Here is a 23446-nt window from a genome sequence, read left to right as displayed (position 1 = left end):
ATGCTGTGTTCTTCAGAAGGTATCAGTGTGGCAGCCAACACCTGTAGCAGGAAGAGCTTCCCAGTAGGAATGCAAGGTAGGGTTGGGTGGTATCTCTCCCTCATGTTTACCCAGCTCTAAACCACTGGATATGCTTTTCTAGCATCATAGTAATTCAGCTGGCCAGCTTTGTAGGACAGGGACTGTATCTTGGTGGAGTAAAGCTCAGCACAGAATTGTAGTGCTAGGGAAGAGTGTAAAAACTGACTCCTGAATTAAGGTGTTCCTGAAGGTTTTGCATCTCAGACTCCAGCAGGCCTGCTTTGCACTGTGAAATGATCTGGTCTATTTTCCTGTCTGCAGGTGGATTTTGACAAGAAACTACAAGGCTCTTTCAAAGGGAACAAGAGGAAGCACGTCTGGTTTCCTAAACATTGTGATGGAGTTGAAAAAGTGCTGCAACCACTGCTACCTTATCAAGCCTCCCGAGGAAAATGAGAGAGAGAATGGCATTGAGACCCTGCAGGTGAGCAGAGACATTGCTTGTCTTTATTTTTCCTTAGTTTTCTACTTCCTGCCATTCTCCCTCCGAGAACAGTTCTCTAGTGTACACAGGGGTATGGTTGGAAAGCAGCAGCTGGAATGACGGTTACTTTTTCAGTCTCTGATCAGGAGCAGTGGGAAGCTAATTCTCTTGGACAAGCTGCTGACCAGGCTGCGGGACAGAGGCAACAGAGTCCTGATCTTCTCCCAGATGGTGAGGATGCTGGACATCTTGGCAGAGTACCTGACTATCAAACACTATCCTTTCCAGGTGAGAAAACAAGGAGGGAGCCTGGGCAGTGAGGGGCACTCTGGTTCTCAGGGCACAGTGGCTGGGTTACAGGTTGTTCTTCTGAAATGCATTGGATGGAACTGGAAAGTCCCTTCGTTTCAGCTTGACACTCAAGGAAGGGAACATATGGAGAAGCAGAAGCCAGCTGAGAGCATGAGATGCCTCGCTCTGTGTCTGGTGCTGCCTCTTGGGCATGGCACATCTCTCTTTGTAGATCTCTTGCTGTTTGTAATTGAGGATAGTGGCATGTCCTTTGAGAGCTGTAGATGAAGACTGCTCTTACAGCAGCTCAGTAATGATGTATAAAGTGAGAGTCAAAATGATGGGCATAAACCTGCACAGTGGATTCAAACATTTATTGGTGGGTGTTAATCACTAAACCATCTTGTGGTTTGGACCTTGCCTAACAAAAACACTCATACTCCATGATCCAGCTGAGGTTAACTGATGTGCTTATGCTAAAAGCCCTCGAATGCAGATCTCCTTGCATCTACCAGCACGCTGTTTTGTGCAGAGGGCTCAACACTGAAGCTTGCTTCCCTTGCTGGCTCTCTGAAGCTACTTAGAGATGCTGATATCTGCATTTCTTGTACCTGAGGTGGCTATTCCATCCTGTGCACCTTGTTTCCATCCAGTTGATGCTGGCTTGCCATCTTTCTTGCTGTTTTTCTGAACTTATGTCACCGCTTTAAGGTTGCTGCATGAATCGTATTTCCAGCATACAAGATCTCAGTAATTAAAGCCCCATCTCTGCAAAACACCTCCTCTGCTGGGCTCCTGCTCTGGCCTTCATCCTGTGATAAACCCTGAGGAGAGGATAGCCAATGCAGAGCTCCTGGCTGGGAGCCTGTAAGAGGAGCTGGAGCGTCAGTGCTGTGTGACTGCTGCCTGAGCATACCACCTCATGCCCTTGCAACACAGTGTAGCTATTTTTAATTGGTGGCTATTTTTAATGATTAAACACTACAGGCAGGGGAGGGGGCTATCAGGCTCCCAGAACTTGGTTGCAACAGTTCTACGGGGCTCTTTTCCTTCTTTATTTTAAATTGTTATTGCTGATTTTCCTTTTTCCCCCAGCGCTTGGACGGCTCAATCAAAGGGGAGATCCGAAAGCAGGCACTGGATCACTTCAACGCCGACGGCTCTGAGGTATGGCAAATGGGTCTTCAGTGCCTCCAGTGGGATCTGGTGGGTGGCAGGAGGGAATTAGCTCAGTTCATTCCTTCTTACAGGACACCTGGCCCCTTTTAATACAGACACAACACGTTTTGCAGTCATCCATATCGCTTGTTTCAAATCTCCCACATCTAAAGGATGGGGCTGTGAGGCATGTTTCCAGATAGTGCCAAAGAGGCTGGGAAGAGCCAGAATTTACCAATTCTCTCCAAGCTTGTGGATATGAAATGGCAGAGGCAAAAGGGAGATTTTAAGCATAGGTAGGTAGTGAAGGAAGTCTGGTATCGGAGGTGAAAGTCTCCAGTGTAATAGGAGAGGACACACAGCTTCTTATCTGGACTTGCTGACTCACAAGCCATCCCCCAGCTATGGGAAATGTCAGTCCTCACTCCAGGAGCCTGCACTGGTGGCAGCTCTCAATTGGCACAGGAGGTGAAGAAGGTGCTTCGTGATGGTGGGGAATGTAATAAATAAATGTGAGAAGGCAGAAGTGTGGGTGGGGGAGAAGGGAGGAGGACTGTCCATGGAAGCTGCTCTTTCCCCTCTCCTGGGGGATCTCAGATAATTCGGATCCTGTCCTGGCACGTTGCACCTTTGGGCAGCGACTCAAACATTCCGTGTTTGGAACTGATCTCACTCCCAGCAGACTGCAGACAACAAAAGCACGTGTCTGTCTGCTGCCTTCATGGGGATCTGATGAGCAGCGTGATCTGACCTTCAGAAGTGACTCCAAGGTGCCCTTCCCTGACCTTCCTCCTTTGTGCCTTGGTTTTCAGGCTTTTCCTCCTCTTCGAATGAAGTATGAATGCACCAGAGTCTCCCTTGGTTTCCTCGTGTGACTCTGTAGTCACCATTACTATTTTATATCCATGGTGATAGGCTGACTAATTTTGTTGTTGTTGTTGTTTTTCTCCCCAGGACTTCTGTTTCTTACTGTCAACACGAGCTGGAGGGCTGGGAATTAATTTGGCTTCTGCTGATACTGTTGTTATCTTTGATTCGGACTGGAACCCCCAGAATGATCTTCAGGCTCAGGCTCGGGCTCATCGCATCGGACAAAAGAAGCAGGTCAGAAGAGTTACCTGGAGTCATTTCCTCTATGGCTTCAGTGTTTGCTTTTGAGTGAGCACCCACATCACCAGAACTTGTGAAAACTCTTTGCCCCCAGTCCTGACTGTAAAGAGTAATGGGGAAACTCATTTAAAGGTCAGGAAACAAAAAGACAGCCCAACTTTGCTAGATGTTGCTGTTGATGTTTAGTCCTGGCATGGCTCAGAATGAAGAACCCCATCAGTGGTGTCACATTTCTTAGCCTCGCGTACTCCTGCTTTTCTTGCCCTATAAAAAATGCTAGATAGGATATCCATCTTTTCCTACAGTTTTATTACAGATGTGGAAAATTTGATGCTCGTTTGGATTTAGAGCTATTTTTTTCAGTAGATTTGGACTCTGCCTTTTGAACACTACAAGATCTGTGTTAAATGTCCTGATTTTCAGAGGTCCCCCTGAGATAAACAAATGTGCTTGTCTTTATTCTAGAAAGGCAGATCTGTGCATGAAAATCTCATGTCAGCAGATGAGTCTCCTCTGAAACAACTCGGGGATGCACTGCTGTGTCAGCACAGTGTTCAGGTCCTGGAAAATAACTGTGTTCTTCTCTTGGCTTTCAGGTGAATATTTACCGCCTGGTCACAAAGGGTACAGTTGAGGAGGAGATCATTGAGAGGGCCAAGAAGAAAATGGTGCTGGATCATTTGGTGATCCAGCGTATGGACACCACTGGACGGACTGTTCTGGACAACAACTCCGGGCGATCCAAGTAGGTGGTTGTGTCAGGAGGCAGATACATCTGATAGAGCATGTGGCATAACCAGCTTCACCTTCTGATATCTACTGATTTGATCGGGTATGGGGCAGAAAAGAGCTTTCACTAATAAATAATGGGAGCTTCCATTAATTCACACAATCGTTAATTTGGACACAGTGGATAAAGATGGTCAGAATTGGAAATGCATTGCCTGTTTTACTTTACCTCTTCCCATCAGAGATTGTCTTGATCTGAGGGAAGCTGGTGGAGGCAACATGGAACAGCATTTTGTCAGTGATCTCTGACTCTCCCCTTTTCCTCTCAGTAGATGGGGGTTGTACCCCTTAAAGTAGCTGTGCAAGCCAGAGCAGGAAAGAGATGATTGCTGAGGAGAAGGCTTGCTCCTCATTTTAAATGGGAAAAACTTCAGAATGGTTTTGTGCTGTGACAAAACTGACTTAACAGCTCTAAACCCTTCCTCGTTCTCCTTTCTGTTTGCAGTTCAAATCCTTTCAACAAAGAAGAGCTGACAGCTATTCTGAAGTTTGGAGCTGAAGATCTCTTTAAGGAGCTCGAAGGGGAAGAGTCAGAGCCTCAGGTAGTTTGACACTGATATAACATCACTGTTGGTAGTCCCCTGCAGGTCTGCATTGGGGATGTATTTATGTCTGCTCACTCTTTGTATTTGCTGTGTGCACAAGAGTGAGTTGTCTCTCACGGGAGTCTCAGGAAGATGAAGGAAGAGAGCTCTGGTGCTGGGATCAGGGGCTGCTGTTGGGGTTTAAGTAACAATGGTCACCAGAAGAGTCCCCAGGCTCCCTAGAATTCATGAGTTTGTTGTAGCACAGCTTGAGGAAAGCTCTGCTCCCTGCCTCCTCTGAGCATCTCCAACTTCCTTCTTTTTGGGTTGTTCTTGTGGAGACACTGGAGCCAGCACAGTGAACTCAAATAGGTCACTCCCTCCTTTCTCATCACAGCAGTGCTAGGCAGTTTATTATTGAGTGCTGTGACCAGTTCTCTTAATGGCTCAAGTAGCAGAGCTACCCCTGGGGGAAAGAGTTGATACATCTCACTGTTGGAAAAATTTCCCTGCTGCTCAGCCTTGATGTTCTTTTTCTTCTGTCACTGCATTTATACTCTTTTGTACCACTAGAGATAGTTCATCCCTGTCCCTCACCGGTGACACCCTGCAGATGTTAGAACTTTATTTAGGACGTATCAGCACAATCAGTATTTAGCTATTGTACCCCACAAGTCTGTTCTCAAAACCTTCTGTTCCTTCCTTCTCTTTGACACACTTTCCTTTCTAACTGTTAGGAGATGGACATTGATGAGATTCTGCGTTTGGCTGAAACACGAGAGAACGAAGTGTCCACCAGTGCCACTGATGAGCTGCTTTCACAGTTCAAGGTACAGACCCTTGTAGTGGGGTGCAGGAACGTGGTTCCCCATGTCTTGTCATAACAGTGAGGTCGGGAACAGACAGGACAAATCAGGCCCAGGGAGAGGTGCTCTGTACAAAGCAGCTTTCTGAGGGGCTGCCTGGACTTAATAGCAGGGCAGATGTGTAGGTATTCATTTCCTTTTAAGTGGTCTCGAAGGCTGTGAATAAAATGCTGAATTTACCAAATTTGGAAGCAAAAACGATAACTTGGGCTCAGCAGTACTTTTTAAACTGCACGTACTTTCTCAAGAGTTGTTAGCCCAAAGACGTGGCAAAGGACCAGGAATGTAGTGACATAAGGATCAGTTATACAATAATTATGGAAACGCTGGCAGAACTCCTATGGAGAAGTTGAAGCTTAGCAGACAGCTCTGGGATATTCCTGCCAGGGGAGGGAATTTCTGAAAGTGTTTCTTTGCTTATAAAAGGTGGCTAACTTTGCAACCATGGAGGAAGAAGAGACAGAGTTGGACGAGCGGCCCCAGAAGGACTGGGACGATATCATTCCAGAGGAGCAGAGGAAAAAAGTGGAGGAGGAAGAAAGGCAGAAAGAACTGGAGGAAATCTACATGCTGCCTCGCATCCGGAGCTCAACGAAAAAGGTACAGCACATCTCCAAGAGCTGAGGGGCTGGAGGCCAGAGCTGGCAAAGGAGGTGCTTATAAGGAAGCTTTCCTGTGCTTCTGCCCCTTCTCCAAAGCTGGTTAGGGGTAACCCTCAGAGGGTGGCACATCGGCCTCTTGTTGACACCAAGGATTAGACCCATGGTTTGTCATGCAGTGTAGGAGCTCACACTGGATTTGGTGCAACTCATGTTAATTAGACAAAGAAAACCTGTAGTGAGCACAGGGCAAAACAACTGCAGATGTTATTGAAGTTTGGCATTTTCAGGCTCCTTCTTTCCCTTGGGCTCTACAGCTATTCTTGCCTAAATGTTCTCTTGAGGGCAAAAGAGATACCATCTTCCTAAGGTTGTTTTCAAGTGATGTGATCTACTCAAATCCAACAGGAAGCAGTCTGTGAAACTGCTGAGATATGGGACTTTTTGAGGGATTGTGAACTGTTCTACGGGATAAGTGGAATCTAGAGAAGAATCATTTGTATTGGATGATGGCAGTTGTTGCAATTGCACCTCACTTCTCAGGTGTCCTGGTTTTCAAAATACTCCAGATACCAAAGAGCCTTGGATACTATGGCACAAAACCATGGAAAATTGGCGTGTTTTAAGGTCTTATACCTTAATAAATCAACATGTGGTTGGGAAGCTAAAGGCTGTAAAGGGAGGATGGCCATGGGAGTCTTAGCTAGCCAGAAATGGCAAGTATGTGCAACCATAGTGGTTTGATTACATGATCTTCTGCATCTTCAGGAAATGGTGCTGAGTTGATTCAACATAAAATAGTGCCAATGCATGGGAGGGATGGAAAAGACTGGCAGATTATCAGTTAAACAGCCCTGCTATCCTTCTGCTGCATACAGGCTCAAACGAATGACAGTGAATCAGATGCAGAGACAAAGAGAAGGCTTCAAAGATCATCAGGGTCAGAAAGTGAGACTGATGATACCGATGATGAGAAGAGACCAAAGCGCCGTGGACGCCCTCGGAGCGTTAGAAAAGATACTGTGGAAGGATTTACTGATGCTGAAATCCGGAGGTCAGTGCTCAGCAATAGGGATGGTTCAGTAAACAAGTATAGAAACCCCACACAGGTGTTGGAAATACCTAGATAATCCAAGAGATGTTCAGCTGTAAGCATATCAGTGGTTTATATGAAGCTTGTTCTTTGGAACAGCTTCTGCACCGTTGTACAGTTCTGTTTGCTACCGACTGATGACCTTAATATTCAAATCTAAGCAAAATGGGCTGGATTGTCTTCAGTTAGACTGCAGTCCAACTGATACCTTCATAGAACCAGTCCTTGAGGCAACCATCCAACCTGAGCCGTGTGGATTCTGTATTACATATGAGACTTAAAGTGCCATGAGATAGTGCTGGAGAAGCCAAGGTCTCTGGCTTTCCTTACATTTTTCTGTCAGCAGTCCTGATGAGTTAAGCCTAAGTTAAAGGCAGGCTCTGTCTGGCAAAATAAACCCCACGGGAAGCAGTGGTCCAGTCAATCAGAGCAATAGTGTATCCTCTCCTGCACCGTGGAGTCAGCTGGGGGCTGAATTCCAAAGTATTATTTTCTTCTCATGTTTTCTTCTCCTTCTCAAGCCTTTCCCTCGGGCCTTTGTCCTATGGCTCTGCCCAGAGGTTCAGCCAAAAACAGAACAGGGTTTGAGAGTCTTCGTTGCTTCTGTCTCTAATAAATGTATTTTAAAATGGGAGATGTTAAACCTTTTTGCGTTGTGGTAGATGCCCTATATACAGCCCTGAAACCAGCAAGGAAAGAGGTGTTGCAATGTGACCTATAACAGCTGTTTTGGTTAAAGCGCTGTGTCTGAAAGAGGAAAAGATGGGGGAAAAAAAAGAAAAGAAAAAGTAGCTCATTTAAAAATAATCTGTTAGTTTGAGCACAAAGCCCTGTTCAGTCACAGCAACAGTGTCTGACTCTTGCCTTGAAGGTGCCATTAGCAATGGCAGTGATTCTCACAACAAAAAGTAAGAAGTAAACATAAATAGCAATTCTTGTCTGCGAGGCTGTGTGATGGATTGCACCGCATCTGGCTGTTCTGCAAGAGGTTGTTACACTTACAGCCCGAGCTTTAAAATTACTAATGACATTGATTTAATGCCTCTTTAATCCTTGGGAATTGAAGTTATTAATTACCCATAGGGTGAGAGCTGATGCTTTCTTCTATTTATTTATTTTTCACACTACAGTTGTGTCTCCTCTTTTTTGTCATCTGTCAAACATCTGACATTCATACTGACGTTCTGTTCTTCTCCAGCTGAGGTTGCAGAACTCTTTGGGGGGGGGTTAATGGATCAAGCTCCCCAGTCCTGAGCGATGCTTAGCTAACAAGTGTGGAACGTGAGGTTGATAATATGACAGGCTGTAATTAATATATCCAAACGTATTTGTGAGATTGGACACGTGTTTTATGGCAGTTGCTTTAGTTCCTTGATTTATTTTGTTTTGTTGTTTCTTTAGGTTTATCAAGGCTTACAAGAAGTTTGGACTGCCTCTTGAGCGGTAAGTCTCAACCTGGCCTTTCTCCAGAGGGTTCTTGTGGGGAAATGTTGTGTTTCTGAGCACTGCCATACACACATTGCTGTAGCTGTTTGTCAGCCTCACCTGACAGCACAGAGCCCAACAAGTTTGCTGTCATGTGCTCCAGTAACTCAATACTACCATATGGTCTCTCATGTCTCAGTTGGTGGGCACTGATGAATGCTGCCCAAAGAGCAGCTGGATCACTAGTGCTGCTGGCACAATCTGGCCCTCAGGGCATTTTCATCCTGCCTTTAAAGAAGCAGGAGCAGCTGCCTGAACAGCAAACGTGAACCAAAACACTGGTCAAGTTTCTCCATACATGCTACAAGGGCTGCTGCAAAAGCAATGCTCCTGTTTTATGATGTTGGCCACTGCTGTCAGAGGCAGGTCTTGGCAGCAGGGCAGTAGAGGTCGAGCCTTCCCATGAATTGGGAGACTATGATGAGGGAACTCTGTACAGAGCTGATCACTGGCTTCATTACATTGGAAATGATGGTGGCAATGTTGGAATATCACAGAGTTTGTGCAAGGTGGGTACTGTGAATGCTCACACAGAACCGACACTGTGTGCAAGTTTGCCAGGACCTACAGAATCAATGTGAGGCTGAAGGTGACAGTTTACTGGATCACATTGTAACTAGTGACAAGATGTGGTGTCACTGCTATGATCTGGGGTTAAAACAGCAGGCCATGGTGTGTTGACATGCAAATTCTCTGTAGAAGAAAAATTTCAAGACAAGGCCTCAGTGGATAAAGGGATGTATAGTAAAGGGGTGATCCTTCTGGGTTTCCTGGAACCCAGACAAGCCATCAACTCTGACCACTACTTTGCAGTGCTGACTAAGCTGAAGGCTCAAAATTCCTGAGTCAGGTCAGAGAAGACAGTGATGCCAGTTTGATGATATTAGAGTACATTGCCGGTCTTGGCTAGACTGTCCTACAACACCCACTGTATAGTTTGGATTTGGCACCTTCTGACTTCCATCTGTTTGTGCTGATGAAAGATGGAGTGCATGGGCAGCATTCTCCTAGCAATTACAGCTGTGAAACTGTTGGGTCCCTTCCACTGGTGCAGATTTTTACAAGCATGTCATGCAAGCTCTTGCTCATTGCTGGCAGAAATGCACAGCTAATGGTAGTGACAATGCTGAAGGGCAGTGTTTTGTAGCTGAGAATTTGCGATATCAAATGGTGTTGCTGTGCTCTTCGTATCTGTTGTTGTATCAAGTGGAAATAAATAGGAGGCATTACTTTCAGAGCAACCTATGCAACCTCAAGACTGAATGCGCAGCATCTTTCTCTTATCTTTCTCCCTCTCGAAGGGATGTGGGGAAAAACATTGCCCTCAACTCTGGGGTCTACACAGCCCCAGTGCTGTGTCCCAGCATGGATAAGGAGACGGTGCATGTGGTGGGTCTGCTAAGCTGGCACCCTTAGTGAGGTCTTGGAGCCAGGGCAGGAATCCCTGCATGTGTTGTCTGAGAAACGTCTGTTTTTTCAGCTGGTTGTACTCTTTGGTTGTGAAATGCAAGGTTTGTACAGGCCTTGATGTTATGAAATTCAGCCAGACAAGAGAGACAGCAGATGGCAGCTTTGGACCACCACATGGAGCTAAGGCAGCGCTGAGAAGGAGGGCATAAAGCAGGCTGGGCAGTCAGTGTGCTGGTTGTGCCAGCGATAGACAGCTCTCACCTTTGCCTTAAAGCTAAAAAAGCCGAAGGACCGGGTCTGTTACGCTACATCTGCGCTGTGCTGCAGTTGTCAGAACTGGAAAAAGGACTAAAACCTGTGCCAGCTTCACTCATGAAGGTTTCATGCCTTCACAGGCACGCAGCGTTCATTGGCAATCAAAAGCTGTGACACGGTTGCTCAGGGAGCAACTGGGATAAGAAATGCTACATCAAATATAAAACTTGCCATTTGTTTTTCCCCTTTCCCAGGCTGGAGTGCATTGCCAGGGATGCTGAGCTGGTGGACAAGTCTGTGGCTGATCTGAAGCGTTTAGGAGAACTCATCCACAACAGCTGTGTGTCAGCGATGCAGGAATATGAGGAGCAGCTGAAAGAGAACCCAGGTGAAAGTAAGTGAGAGAGCTGCTGCAGTTAGAGTGTTTTTGGTGAGCGATAAACTGATGAGAAGCCGGTCCTTGCTGCTGGAACAGGGTGGCCATTCCACACTGCAGCTTCTTAAACCATCCCATCTCCACCAGGCAGCTGCTGCCAACAGAGACACAGGGATCTGGAGATGCAGGGCTGCATTTCCCACAAGGTTTCTGCTGCTTCTGATGTATAAAACTTCTGAAGCAACACTCTAGCATGCTTACATGTATTTTTAAGGTGTGGGGATGCTTTAGATGCAGATCTAAGTGGATTGGTAACGATAACTTATACAGGGAACCTACGTTAGCAGTTTTTCTTTAAGGAAATTGTGAGTAAGGTGTTGATCTCTGTGTGTCTGTCCAGGCATTGGTTTTTTCCACACTCAAACACCCGTTCCTAGTTGCTGTGTTTTGTTACTAAGCAGGAAAAGGACCTAGGAAAAGAAGAGGGCCTACCATCAAGATCTCTGGTGTCCAAGTGAATGTGAAATCCATCATCCAGCACGAAGAGGAGTTTGAAATGCTGCATAAATCCATCCCTGCGGACCCAGAAGAAAGGAAGAAGTGAGTTTGAATGGCTAAATGGGCAGCACAGAAAGAGACTCGGGGCATTTGGGTTTTGTAGTGGAAAGAGACTAGCCTAGATATGTGGGTTTGCTTTAGCCCTGCAGCATTAAAAGCAGCTCATGTTTGCAATGCCTTCAGGTACCGCCTGACGTGCCGTGTCAAAGCTGCCCATTTTGATGTAGACTGGGGAGTGGAGGAGGATTCTCGCTTGTTAGTGGGAATTTACGAGCATGGTTATGGAAACTGGGAACTAATTAAAACAGATCCGGAATTGAAGTTATCTGATAAGGTAGGTGGCTTTGCATGTTGCTTATATTGGGTCCATTACAGTCTTCATAGAGAACACATGTGATTTAGTCCAGAAACAGATGTTTGTTTGTAGCCGCTCCAAAAATAATAATAAATAATAACAAGGAAAACAGCAACCTCTGTGGAATGCTGCATGCTTGATGGAAAGCAGAGTTGTCTGATTTGATTGGCAGTAAATCTTCTCTGAACTGCACCATATGCACCACCCCGAAATGATGCGGGAAGAAAAGAGTATTGCTGACACATGCGGTTCTGTGCACAGTATTGAGGGTGCATTGCAGTTGTGACTTGATATTTCCGTGAGCATCTCACAAGGAGCTGCGTTCAAATCTCTGTGTGGAAGTTATTTTTCACAGATTTTAGGCTGCTTATGTCAGGAGTGGTCTGTGTTAGCTTTCAGGGTATGGTTCCATGACTCGCTGTGACAGCAAAGCCAGCTGGAAAGACTCTGTCTCGTTCCTCTGTTCCTCAGTCATTCCCATATGAGCTCTTTATAAGGGCCACGTTGAAATGATCCTGGTTACAAATAAGCTGCCATCCTTTGTGTCAGCACCGTGGAAGGAGCATGCACTGCAGTGCTGGGCTGAGGAACATCGGGACGCTGCATCAACTTGGCTGCCAATATGCTTCATTGCCATGACATCCCCTCTAGTGCTTTTAGCAAAGATCAGGCTGTGATCGAGATCCTTCCTACGTGAAGTTTCAGAAAAGGAATTTTACAATTGTCTGAGACACACCATCCAATTTCCAGCGAAACAAGAAAGTAACCTTAGCTGGTAAGCTGAAATACGTCCTCCACAGAGTGGCACCTTGCAGCCTTGTTCTCCAATAAAAGTGCTGCATTTCTACATTGCTGTACCAGTGTCTGAGGTCACCAGAGAAGACGAGGCTGCTCTGACAAGGCTGTCACAAGCGAATCTGTTGAATCAAAGCGGGTGGACTCAGCACTGCAATGCAAGGTCCCAGATATACTTTGCAGGGCTTTTCATTTTTTTCCTTTGTACTTCCAAGCCTGTAGAGAATCTAGAGAGCTGCCTTCAGGATCCTTTTACCTGCTGAATGCCCCAGGGAGAGATTCCTGCTTGGTGCTTTGGATAGGCAGGGAGTCTGTGTGAAGTTCTTCTGAAACACATGAGCCTTGTCATTCCCCCTGGAAGGTGCAGCATCTCCAGCCATTTGCTGCACCTGAGAGGAGGGCTGCCAGCATGTAATTCTTTTGCCAAGGTTTGATGTGTACATGTGAATGTATCTTTTTTCTTTTTCTTCTTTATCGAAGATCCTGCCTGTTGAGACAGATAAGAAACCTCAGGGAAAACAGCTCCAGACCCGAGTTGATTATCTACTGAAACTGCTGAAGAAGGATCTGGAGAAGAAAGAAAACATGAAAGATGGGGAAGAGGTGAGATGCAGCTGCTTGGCTCAGGGTTTCTCAAGGTGAGGGGTTGGTTGGTAGTAGGGGGCAAGGCAGCTTGTGTGGGTAGGTCACTGAGTTTGTCCTGCATGAAAGAATATTGACTTGTCTGCTGTCTGATTGCCCTGTGATGCTAAAGTGATAACGGGTGGGGGTCATATAATTGGTTTATTGCACTTACCAAAGGACTGCAGTGTGACACTTTAATTCCATAACACCAGTCAATAGATGTTTGAGATATTCCCTTGACCTCTTACATTTCACAAGCTTTCTGGCTGATATTTGTTTGTCAGATTTTGTATGTGCCCCGCCAAGCTTTCCCGCGGTTCCCCAGGCATCCTGGCACCCTGCAGGAGCTGCAGCTGTTAGCGAGACGTTCAGGAGATGGGCTATTGCCTCTAGGAAGCAGCTGTAGGTATTTCCTTGCTCTGACTTGTTCTGTCTTCTCTCCAGGGCAAGCTAAAGAAGAGGAAACCACGAGTAAAGAAAGAGAACAAGGCTCCCAAAGTCAAAGATGAGCATGGGAACGAACTCTCCCCTCCTCGGCACTCAGACAACCAGTCAGAAGAAGGTGAAGTCAAGGTGAGTCAGCTTGAATAGCAGCCTTTCCAGGTTTTCTCGGGCTGTGCTGTTACTACAGAAACTCACGTTGAGAAGCACCCCTGGCAAATGCCCTGTGGGGTCAAGGGGAGCGATAGAGAGCATTCCCACAAGAGACTAGCGAGCTTACAGAAAAAATACATACAACTGTTGAGGTGGAGGAAGGACCTTTCCCACCTGCTCTTTCAGGTCAGTCCTTCAGGTGTTTTGGGGAGGATGTTAGAAGGGCCACAAACATCCACGTGCTGACCTGGAAGAAAGGTGGTCTCAGGACAAAATCTGTTGCCCTTATAAAGGAGAGAAAGAAGAATTGTTTCCTTTTCAGTCTATCAGCCAGTCAAGAAGCGGGAGTTTACCAAGGTCATACTGTTGCTTAGAAAACCTTCTGTCATTGAGTGGTTTGGCTTGTAGTCTAAGGCTTTTTGTTCGTGTTCTGATCAGTATCTGCCTTATGGACTGAGCGTTCTCCAGCACGACTGGCATAGGAAAGTGGTGCTTATCTGAAGTCTGCCAGGGGCTCGTATAATTTTTATGCCCTGTTGTTCAAGGTTGTTTGGGTGGATTGCAGCACCGCTCCTGCTGTCGGGTTAAAGAGGTGTGAGGGCAAATTTGGATGGATCTCAGCAAATGCTTGCTTTTCAAAGATGCACGTTTTATGGAAGAATGTGTATGTGAGGTGAAGGACTCCAGCTTTGACTGTGCCGTGACTGATTTTCTAGGATGATGGCTTGGATAAGAGCCCAGTGAAAAAGAAACAGAAGAAGAAAGAGAACAAAGAGAATAAGGAGAAACAGACAAGCACTAAGAAGGAAAAGGAAAGTGATAAAGAGAAAAAGAAGACAAAAGAGAAGAAAGAGAAGGTATGCAATACTCTCGAGCAGTTTAAGGGCCAGAAACTCTGAGCAGAGGGGTAAGGCTGTGAGTCCTATTAAAGGCCTCGTGCGTAAAGTCATTAACAAAACACCAGGGTGAGTCCTTATCCATTTCACAGCCTTCCTGAACTTCTTAGTGTGCTGAACTGCACTAAGGAGTGGAAAAGGCAACATATCCTAAGCCTCATGAAAAAGGAGCAAAAAGGACGAAGATTCTGTTGGACTGCCTGCAAAGTACAGCTGTCCCTGTGACAGCAGCATGGCTCAATAGCTGGTGTTAAGGAAGAAATGGTGTAGAGCATGGAGCACTCAGTTCAAAGTTATGTTCAGCTGTGATTTATCACAGGATTGGCAGCTACTTGTCTGCATTCCCCTCTAATTTACATTCACCCCAAATAACCTAGCAGACAATTCTGCCAAGACTGGATTAACCTTGTGACTGTTCAGGACTCGTCAGAATGAATGTTTCAACACCAAGGGTATGTCGTAGGCTAAAATGTCCCTTGAATTTTGGGTACGACTGCCTTTAGACTGGATTCAGATTGGAAGAGAAGTAAAAGGTTCTGGGAAAGATTACCTGACGTACCTGTCCAGTGAGCAGGTACATACTGTGTGCTCACCGTGTTTTGACACTGAGGTTACGAGTACAGACCAGGGAGCTTTATTACATATGTAGGGGAAGGTTTTGCTTTCCAGTGATTTTTCATGTGGTTTTGACTGCAGGTAAACCAAATAAGTCAAAATTTACACTTAATTTAAATCCGAGGTTGCTTTCCAGAACAGCTAGTTTTGAGGACTAGTGATGCTGTATGAAGTTGAAGGTCTTCATAGACATGAGGCTACTCCAGGCTCCTTGCAAGGGGCATCTATTCTTTAGTTTAACCTCTCTTCCAAGTCTTCCAATGCTGTTTTTTTCTCTCCATGAATATAATGATAATATTCAGGTCCAAAACGTTGGCTCTTAGTTTCCTCTGCTCCCTCAGGGATGACATAAAGCTAAACAGAGGCATTACAGCAAAACAGTTTGAAAGCTTGGGAGGAAGGTTGTAGGAGCTGTGCCCAGGGTTTAACGACTGCCAGTAACAATAGTGTGCAGGCTGTTACTTGGATCACTTGGGGGTTCTGCAGACTGGTTCATCATGTGATGTAATTTGTCCTTGTAAAGTCTAAAGGTGGTGAAGCCAAATCTGGAAGTAAAGGGAAGAGATCACAAGGTCCTGTCCACATTACAGCAGGGAGTGAACCAGTCCCCATTGGAGAAGATGAGGATGATGATCTGGACCAAGAAACATTCAGCATAGTGAGTATTTTCCTCAGGGGATGGGATGGTAATGGCAGAGCCTCCCAGTAAGCCCGTGTTTGCTTGTACTTTATCTGAGGGTGTGTTTTAGGTAAATCCACGTAAGCAAGGAAAGACCCTCCTCATAGAGCCCCACAGCAGTTTCTTCTAGCTGCTCTGACAGCATGGCAGAACAACCCTGCCCAGCAAGAGTTGTCCTCTGTGCCTACCAGCAGCTGCTGTACGTGGCACCTCAACAGGAGGAAATTTCAAAGCTCAGAAGAGCTCCTTTTTTTTCCAGCTGATCAAACTGTAGAATGACCTGGGTTGAAAAGGACCACAGTGGTCATCTCGTTTCATGCTGTGTGCAGGGTCTCCAACCACCAGAACAGGTTGCCCACAGCCATATCCAGCCTGGCCTTGAATACCTCCAGGGATGGGGCATCCACAGCCTCCTTGGGCAACCTGTTCCAGTCCATCACCACCCTTTGTGTGGAAAACCTTCTTCCTTATATCCAACCTAAACCTCCCCTGTCTTAGTTTAAAACCATTCCCTCTTGTCCTATCACTATCAAGCAGTTGTTCCCTCTCATTTTTATATATTCCTTCAAGTACTGGAAGGATAAACTCCCACTGCTCACTTGGCAGCCTGGGTCACAGATGATACTGCAGCCTGACGAGGCAGTCTTGTCTGCTGTAGGAGCCACTGAGCCATTGGGGCTGTTCTAGGTGGCCAAATACAGGGGACTTGAAGAGTGACCTTGTATGGCTGTAGTTGGTATGGAGTTGTTGGAGCTGTGTAAATGCCCTGGCAGCAAACGTGCCTGCAAGGCTTGTAAAAATAGCCTTTGTATTAAAAGTTGTTGTGACAGATGCTCCTCTGCCTGACTTACAAAGTGAAACGCTCAAGTATCTGTTTTTGAAAACAGTTCCATACTTTGAGATCTCCGTATTTTCAGGTCTGTGTGTTCCCTGTAGGCCCCGTGTTATCTTTGTGCCTTTTCTTTTTCCCCTTTTATTTTCCCTCTGTGATGCATGAAAGGTCCAGTCAGGCAGTGGAAACCTGTTTGATGTACTGTCTGTGCAAAGTGCTGATGCCTCCAGTGGAAAAAGGTGATGCTTTCATCTCACGTCTCCTGGTCTTAATAAAAGCAATAGATTAAAGCAAACACAGGCTGGGATGGACAGGGAGGCTATTGAGAGCACTAATTCAGCTGGGGCTGCTTGATCAGCGTGTTGATGCTTAGTTCCACTTCCCTGCCTGTGCTGGGATCAGCCCGTGTGCATTTACTGTATGCGAAGCAAATTGTTCACCTCTGAAAGGCTGTGGGGACAGCGGAGATGGAGAGACTCATCTTTTCCTGATTATTTTCTGCAGCATGTCTAACAAATTGCTGCTTTCAGAGCTGATTTCTCCTTGCCTAACGGTTAGATAAAGCTAATATCTCATGCTAATGAACTTCTTTCAGCTCTCTCTGATTAACATGAGAACAGCGCAGAGCCCTTTGCCAAGTGAATCACTTCCTACTCTGTTTCTTTCTCAAGTGCAAGGAAAGGATGAGACCAGTAAAAAAAGCACTGAAACAACTTGATAAGCCCGATAAGGGACTGACGGTTCAAGAACAGCTGGAGCACACACGCAACTGCCTCCTAAAAATCGGGGACCGCATCTCTGAGTGCCTTAAAGCCTACACTGACCAGGATCTTATCAAGCTATGGAGAAGGTGAGGGATCATTTTGTCTCCTGTTGCTCATCTGTGATATTTCTAAATGGCACCTGTAGGCTGCTGGGGTTTATGTGGATCAGTGTGCTATTTGCCTCCTACTGAACGTAAGAGAAAGCTCATGTTCTGTAGCCCATTCAGTCCTTGACCAGCCTCTGGTGAGGGTTTTGTCTCCAAGCTGTGCTGGTTTCATTTAAATTGATTTCAGAGCTAGTTTAGAGAAACCAGTGCAAAACAGTTATTGTACTTGGAAGGGCTTTGTTCCAACTCTCCTGAAACATCCTGTCCTGAGCTGGAATGTGCCTGTTTTCCTTAGAGGGCAGCACTGATCTGGTGTTGGTTTGGAAGCAGATGGCAGTTGAACAGCTCACGTAGCAATTAACAGAAAAAGTTCATGTCCTTCCAGGAACCTATGGATATTTGTGTCAAAGTTCACAGAATTCGATGCCAGAAAACTGCACAAACTCTACAAGATGGCTCATAAGAAAAGATCGCAGGAAGAGGAGGTGAGATGGGAAGTGCCTTTCCTCTGGGTGCTTGCTTTAACACTTGTTGCTTTTGCCCGCACTTGGGCACAGCTGCTTCTCAAGGAGGTGGGTGGCCCACAAAATGGGGGATCTCCAGCCCGGGGCCTGACAAACTGGGCCACTGCTCACGTAATCTGAGTTGTGGTTGAAGAGCAGCTGAGCTGTAACTCTCTCTTACCCCTTTCAGGAGCAGAAAAAGAAGGAGGACATGGCCAGCATGCCCAGCATGAAGAAGCCGTTCCGCCCAGAGCCTTCGGGCTCCAGCCGTGATCCCACCATGTCCCAGTCTCACGTGCCTCACAATCCTCATTCCCAGAAGCTCCACATGCCCCCTTCCCATGCCCAGCAGCAGATGCACGGGCACCCACGTGAAAGCTACGGCCATCCCCCAAAGAGACACTTCAGCAACACGGGTGAGTGCTGGGAAACCAGAAGCAGCCATTCACTCCTAACCTTGTGGCTGTTTGTTTGCTCTTGGACATGGATTGTGGCTGCTCGGGTTTAAAGGTGATGGGATGGAATGTACGTGATCACTGTTCTTATTGCTGGACTAGAAACCGTGATAACAGTGTGAGGAAAGTGTAAAAAAACAGGAGAGAATAAGATTTGCTAGAATAATGGTGAGGGAATACAAGGAATAAAATGTGATCCGTGCAATTTAGGGAAGAAAAAGTCAAAGGAGCAACAGTAAAAGGTTATCGGTTCTTTGAGGATTGAGCAAAGAAGAAACAGGCTTAAAATTAAAGCACAGAACACGCTTCTCACTGCTTTCCTCATTGCAGACCGAGGAGAGTGGCAGCGAGATCGAAAGTTCAGCTATAGCGGCAACAGCAACCAGATGTGGGGTGGGGAACGGCATCACCAATACGAGCAGCACTGGTACAAGGACCACCACTATGGGGACCGGCGATCTCGTGGAGACCCCCACCGGAGCTCTGGGAACTACAGACCAAATAACCTCTCCCGCAAGAGGCCGTACGAGCAGTACAGCAGCGACCGAGACCACAGAGGCCACCGGGATTATTACGACAGGTAATTCTAGTTCCTCTTGGGAAGGCTGGCAGGGGTTTGCAGCAGCGCACCCAGCCACCGTGGACAAGCTTTCATAGAGTCATTAAGGTTGGAAGAGGCCTCTAAAGACCATCTAGCCCAACCGTCACCCCATCCCACTAAATCACATCCCTCAGTGCCGCTTTCCTTGCACAGCTAACCTCCACCCACCCATTTTCTCTCTGCAGGCACCACCACGACTCCAAGCGCCGGCGATCCGATGAGTTCAGGCCTCAGAATTACCACCAGCAGGATTTCCGACGGATGTCTGATCACAGGCCTCCCATGGGATACCATGGCCAAGGACCTTCGGACCACTACAGGTCCTTCCACACAGACAAACCGGGAGACTACAAACAGCCCCTTCCTCCACCTCACCCTTCCGTGTCGGACCCTCGCTCGCCCCCCTCTCAGAAATCTCCTCATGATTCCAAGTCGCCTCTCGATCACAGGTCGCCTCTGGATAGGTCGCTAGAACAGAAAAACAATCCAGACTATAACTGGAACATGAGGAAAACGTAAAGCGACCGAGTAGGGGGGAAACACGTCTTGAAAGACTTGGATGCAACAACCAGAAACTCTGAACGTGCTGCTATCATCTTGCTGGGTCAAGGAGGATTTTGGAGGAGCGGGTGGAGGAAGACTCAGTTCTAATTTGGGTTCCCATTTTGTTTCCCCCCTTTTCTCTCATTGAACGTTGGAACCAGACTTGCCTCATTCTTTTTCTTTGGTTTGTTTTCCCCAATCCAACAGACACATGGAGAATTCTCCTCAGCCACAGTGTTTCCCCAGAACCGAGAAGGCGGATCAATGCTGCTTAGGATTGTGCCAGAAGGCTGTGTGCCTGCTCGGTCTTCGTGTTATGTGACAGATGCTGCTCTGGGATCGGGGATAAGCTGGTTGGGCTGGGCTTTGTGTGTAACCAGCATAGGTCAATGGATGGTATATTCCAGGAGGGATAGGAGAGTCCCTCAAGCATCCAAGCTGTTGTTGCCACAAGGGCTTGGTTGAAAGAGGGACTCTGTGTCCCCACAGTGACTCCAAAGGAGTTGGATCCATGCTGGTGACAATCCATCACTTTTCTGGACTCATGATCATTTCTTGTGTCTTTATCCATTTCAAGAAGCTGGCTCTGCTCTCACTGCTATTGTGCCCCCTGCCGCAGAAGAGCAGAGCGGGGATCCAGGGCTGGAACCAGCAAATCTTGACTCTGTGAGACTCTGGGATATGTGAAAACAGGCAGACTTCTGTAGCAAAGGCTTGCTTCACTTCTAACAAGTAGGAAAGGAATTAGGGTGAGAGCAGTATTTCCTTGTGGGCAGGGCGCAGGAATTCAGAACAAGACCCCTCTTCTCTCCTGACATGGGCAGCTTGGATATCCAGGAATTAACACAGGTGCTGGCTGGGAGCTGTGAGTTACCAGGACGAGAGATGGCTCTTGGCATCTGGGGACCTTGAAGCTCCTAATTCTGGGCAAGTCATTTCTCTCTGTGCTTCACAAAATGGTGATCACAAGCCTTTACTAGAACCAAAAGATAAGGGGTGGTAGCACAGAGTTGAATGGTAGAGCTGTGGGCTGATCTCTGTCTGGGAATGGTCACACCGGTCACCTTTCAGCAGTCCATCTGTGTTGGAGATGTGCCTGCAGGCTCAGCACTTAAGTGAGGAGGAAGAAAAATGAGGAATTCAGGACTTGGTACTTAAAAATTCCTGGTGCAGTTGTCTTAGAGGCCCAGCATGTCAGAGGGAGAAGAGGGGTTTGCAGCCCAGCTCAGCAGGCTTCAGAGCAAACATTCCTCCAAGCGTTGGAGTCGTTGCAAGTGATACAGAACAGTGTCCAGCCAGTGGCGTGGGGACAGGTTGCTGGTTCCATACAGGTTGCTGGTCAGAAGTCAGTGTGTGTCAGCAGAACTGCATCCCCGTCCCAACAGCCAGGCTGCTCAGATTATGGTGTCTGGGGATGCTTTGTCTCTTAGAGTTCAGTATTAAAGATCAGGCTGTTCCAGGCTGCTCTTCTTGGTGGGGGGACAGAAGTTGAGGCTTTGAGATGCCAGTATATGACCTTAATAAGCTGTGATGTCCTTTCCCTGATAGTCCGAGGGGTGATGAGGGCTGGCCTTCCTGCTCCAGGCGCTTTGGAAAGCGCACACAAATCAACACTAACCCCCAGGTCTCCCCTCCATGCCGTGCCGGAGGCGTTGAGGCAACGCGTTACCGCTGCCTTTCTCACTAAGCTGTGATTGCACTTGCTGTGGTATTCAACAAAGAGGTCCTTTCTTTTCAGAGGTATTAGCTTTTAAAGTAAGGATTGGAAGAAACCTCACAGGGGCAAAGAGAAATTGCTCTTTTCATTCACATTCACACAGTGGTGCTATCGTGATGGAAAGTTTGTGCCATACAAGTCGTAGCAGGAGGCAATACTGGCCAGACCAGTGTTAGGGTTGGTGCGGGATAACTTCAGACTCCAACAAGAGGCACTTCTGTGCGTGAGGGGTTCTGTTCATCCTGGGTTCCGAGCATGAGGTGGTTTGGGGTTTCTTTCTTGAAACCAGTGCAACAGCAAAAGCTTTGCCTATAGTTGGTGGAGCGGTGCCTGCTGTCACACTGGTTTGCGACTGAACAGTCACCTGGTCTTGCTCACTCTCAATGGATGGCTCTCACACGGCTGGAAATCTGCAGGGAGTCTTCCCCAGGTGTGTGTGCACACACCTGATCCCCTCCAAACAGGGACCAGACGGAGTCACTTGGTGTGGGTGGCACTGGAGGGGACAGATCCACAGCCATAAACATCACTGCGGTGTCTGTGTCGGCATCCGGTATGGCTCTTCCTTCCGAGCCAGCTGTGGGGTTTCCTCTTTCCTCTTTCCTCTTTGTAGCAACGTGTTGGCTTTGTTTGTTCCTTTGTGTCTTTGTTGGTTCATTCCTTCATTCATTCGTGTCACTTTAAGAACCTTTTTCAGCCCCGACCCCTTGGAAATGCTGTGAGCTCGGCCCATCGGGTCCTGATGGCTCTGAGGTCCCTCATATGAACAGTATAAATGACCCCCCCCCACAGAAACACTTCTCTGCTTCCACTCATTTCCTCCCCACCTCCACCTCCCTCCAGGGAGAGAAGGACTCTTACTGTAAAAGTCTTTTAAACCTGTTGACTAAAAGAACAGTTAATTAATATTAATTTATATTTGTGAAAAGAGAAAAACAAACAAACAAACAAACAAAAAAAAAGCCACTGTCCTAGTGATTTCTGATGTAAATATGTTGTTTATATAGTATGTATTAAATTTTCCTACATTGTAAAACTGCTGTACTTTTGATTCTTGTATATTAAAAAGTGTTCCTGAGGTTTTCAGAGCTGTGCCAGCCTGGGTGCGATGCGGAACGTGCTGCAAACTGGGGCTGTTTGGGGGCTGCCAGGATGATGGGGGTTTTCCCTGTGCGGGATTAAGTGTGTCCAGGTTGTTCTTCTCGCCTCTTTGACGTTGTTTCTCAGCCTGTGGTGATAGAGCTTGATCCAGACTTGGAAACCCCTTTGCATGGGAATTTCCACCTGATCAGTAGAAGCTGTGCCATTTCCTCGCTGGTTTCCAGCCAGGTGCTGGTGATGTTTATCCAACCTTCAGCTCTTCGGGATCTCCGTGAGTGTATAATCCTCTTTTTGGCCCTTTTTTGGGCGAATTCCCCTTTCTCTGTTCCCGGTGCATTGGTGGTGTTCTCAGTCCCCCCCTCCCTCTCCCCAGGTGCGATGTGATGGGCTGCTTCACTCGGCTTTTTTTTCCCCTCCACCCATTCACACCGAGTCCCCGGCGCAGTGCAGGGTCTGAGGCCATTTCTCTCCCAGCTTATAAGAGCTCATTGTTAAAAGAAAAGCCTTTTTGCTTTTCCCACCTGCAGTCGCGGCGTCCGCCCCTTTCCAGCCTCTCTCCTGCTGAACCGAGCCAAGTTTCGGCCGGGAGTGAAATTTCGTGGCTGAGTTACGTGCCCCTGAAAAATGGGTGGAAAGAATGATGGGCTGCCAGGCACGGCGAGGGGCTGCGGGATGGAGGCCCTGCAGGGGGGGCTGCGGGAGGTGGTGGGCTGCCGTCCTGCCCCGAGCACAGCGCCGAGGCTGCGGGTCCGCGGGGTGGGGGTAGCGCTGCAGGTAAGGATCTGGGGGCACGGTGGTGTAACGTCAGGCAGGTCCGCTCACAGACCATCCCCAGCCCGACGGGACTCGGCCGTGGTTGTCGGTGCAGCACGGGGCTGCACACAGCGCAGCTCGGCCCGCTGGGCGTCATGGCACAGCCGGCCCTGCAGAGGGCGGCCGCTTCCCAGCAAAAAGCCGCCCATGGGGGGATCTCGGAGCGAGTCCTGCTGCTGGGAGCCGGAATGGGGCGAAATCTGCAGCGTTGGGCCGATTCCAGCACAGGTGAGGTACGGAAGGATCCTCGGGTTACGGGTTAAAGCGATTTGCTTCGGGGGAGGGGGCAGAAACGAGGGACAACGAGTGGTAAACGGCAGCATAGAACACACCGGGAACAAAACGAGACCCACTAATTTATTGTCCAAAAAACAAAAACCCTCCAACTTTACTCGCGTTTCTGTCAATAAATAATTTACAGTATGTACAGGCG

At 47.4% G+C, this 23446-nt stretch overlaps 1 protein-coding gene across 10 annotated transcripts in view; it reads left to right on the top strand.

The window, feature by feature from the left end:
- Positions 1-21878, top strand: part of CHD2 (chromodomain helicase DNA binding protein 2) — a 104742-nt gene extending 82864 nt beyond the window's left edge. For 9 of the 10 annotated variants that reach the window (XM_072345823.1, XM_072345821.1, XM_072345822.1 and 6 more), the window contains 22 exons: positions 343-505; positions 641-793; positions 1892-1963; positions 2909-3058; positions 3661-3809; positions 4299-4395; positions 5115-5207; positions 5670-5843; positions 6721-6896; positions 8337-8378; positions 10340-10479; positions 10920-11061; positions 11203-11353; positions 12650-12772; positions 13238-13366; positions 14104-14244; positions 15422-15556; positions 17081-17259; positions 17666-17765; positions 17974-18199; positions 18569-18818; positions 19025-21878. In XM_072345823.1, the coding sequence (XP_072201924.1) occupies positions 343-505; positions 641-793; positions 1892-1963; positions 2909-3058; positions 3661-3809; positions 4299-4395; positions 5115-5207; positions 5670-5843; positions 6721-6896; positions 8337-8378; positions 10340-10479; positions 10920-11061; positions 11203-11353; positions 12650-12772; positions 13238-13366; positions 14104-14244; positions 15422-15556; positions 17081-17259; positions 17666-17765; positions 17974-18199; positions 18569-18818; positions 19025-19358 (3319 nt within the window). In that variant the 3' untranslated portion in view covers positions 19359-21878. The remainder of the gene's footprint in view (positions 1-342; positions 506-640; positions 794-1891; positions 1964-2908; positions 3059-3660; positions 3810-4298; positions 4396-5114; positions 5208-5669; positions 5844-6720; positions 6897-8336; positions 8379-10339; positions 10480-10919; positions 11062-11202; positions 11354-12649; positions 12773-13237; positions 13367-14103; positions 14245-15421; positions 15557-17080; positions 17260-17665; positions 17766-17973; positions 18200-18568; positions 18819-19024) is intronic. The other variant, XM_072345829.1, reaches the window with a different exon arrangement.
- Positions 21879-23446: the final 1568 nt, after the last annotated feature.

This window comes from Excalfactoria chinensis, chromosome 10 (genome assembly GCF_039878825.1).
Source record: "Excalfactoria chinensis isolate bCotChi1 chromosome 10, bCotChi1.hap2, whole genome shotgun sequence".
NCBI lineage: Eukaryota > Metazoa > Chordata > Aves > Galliformes > Phasianidae > Excalfactoria > Excalfactoria chinensis.
The sequence above is the reverse complement of the archived record's forward strand: the minus strand, read 5'-3'. Positions and strand labels throughout refer to the sequence as shown.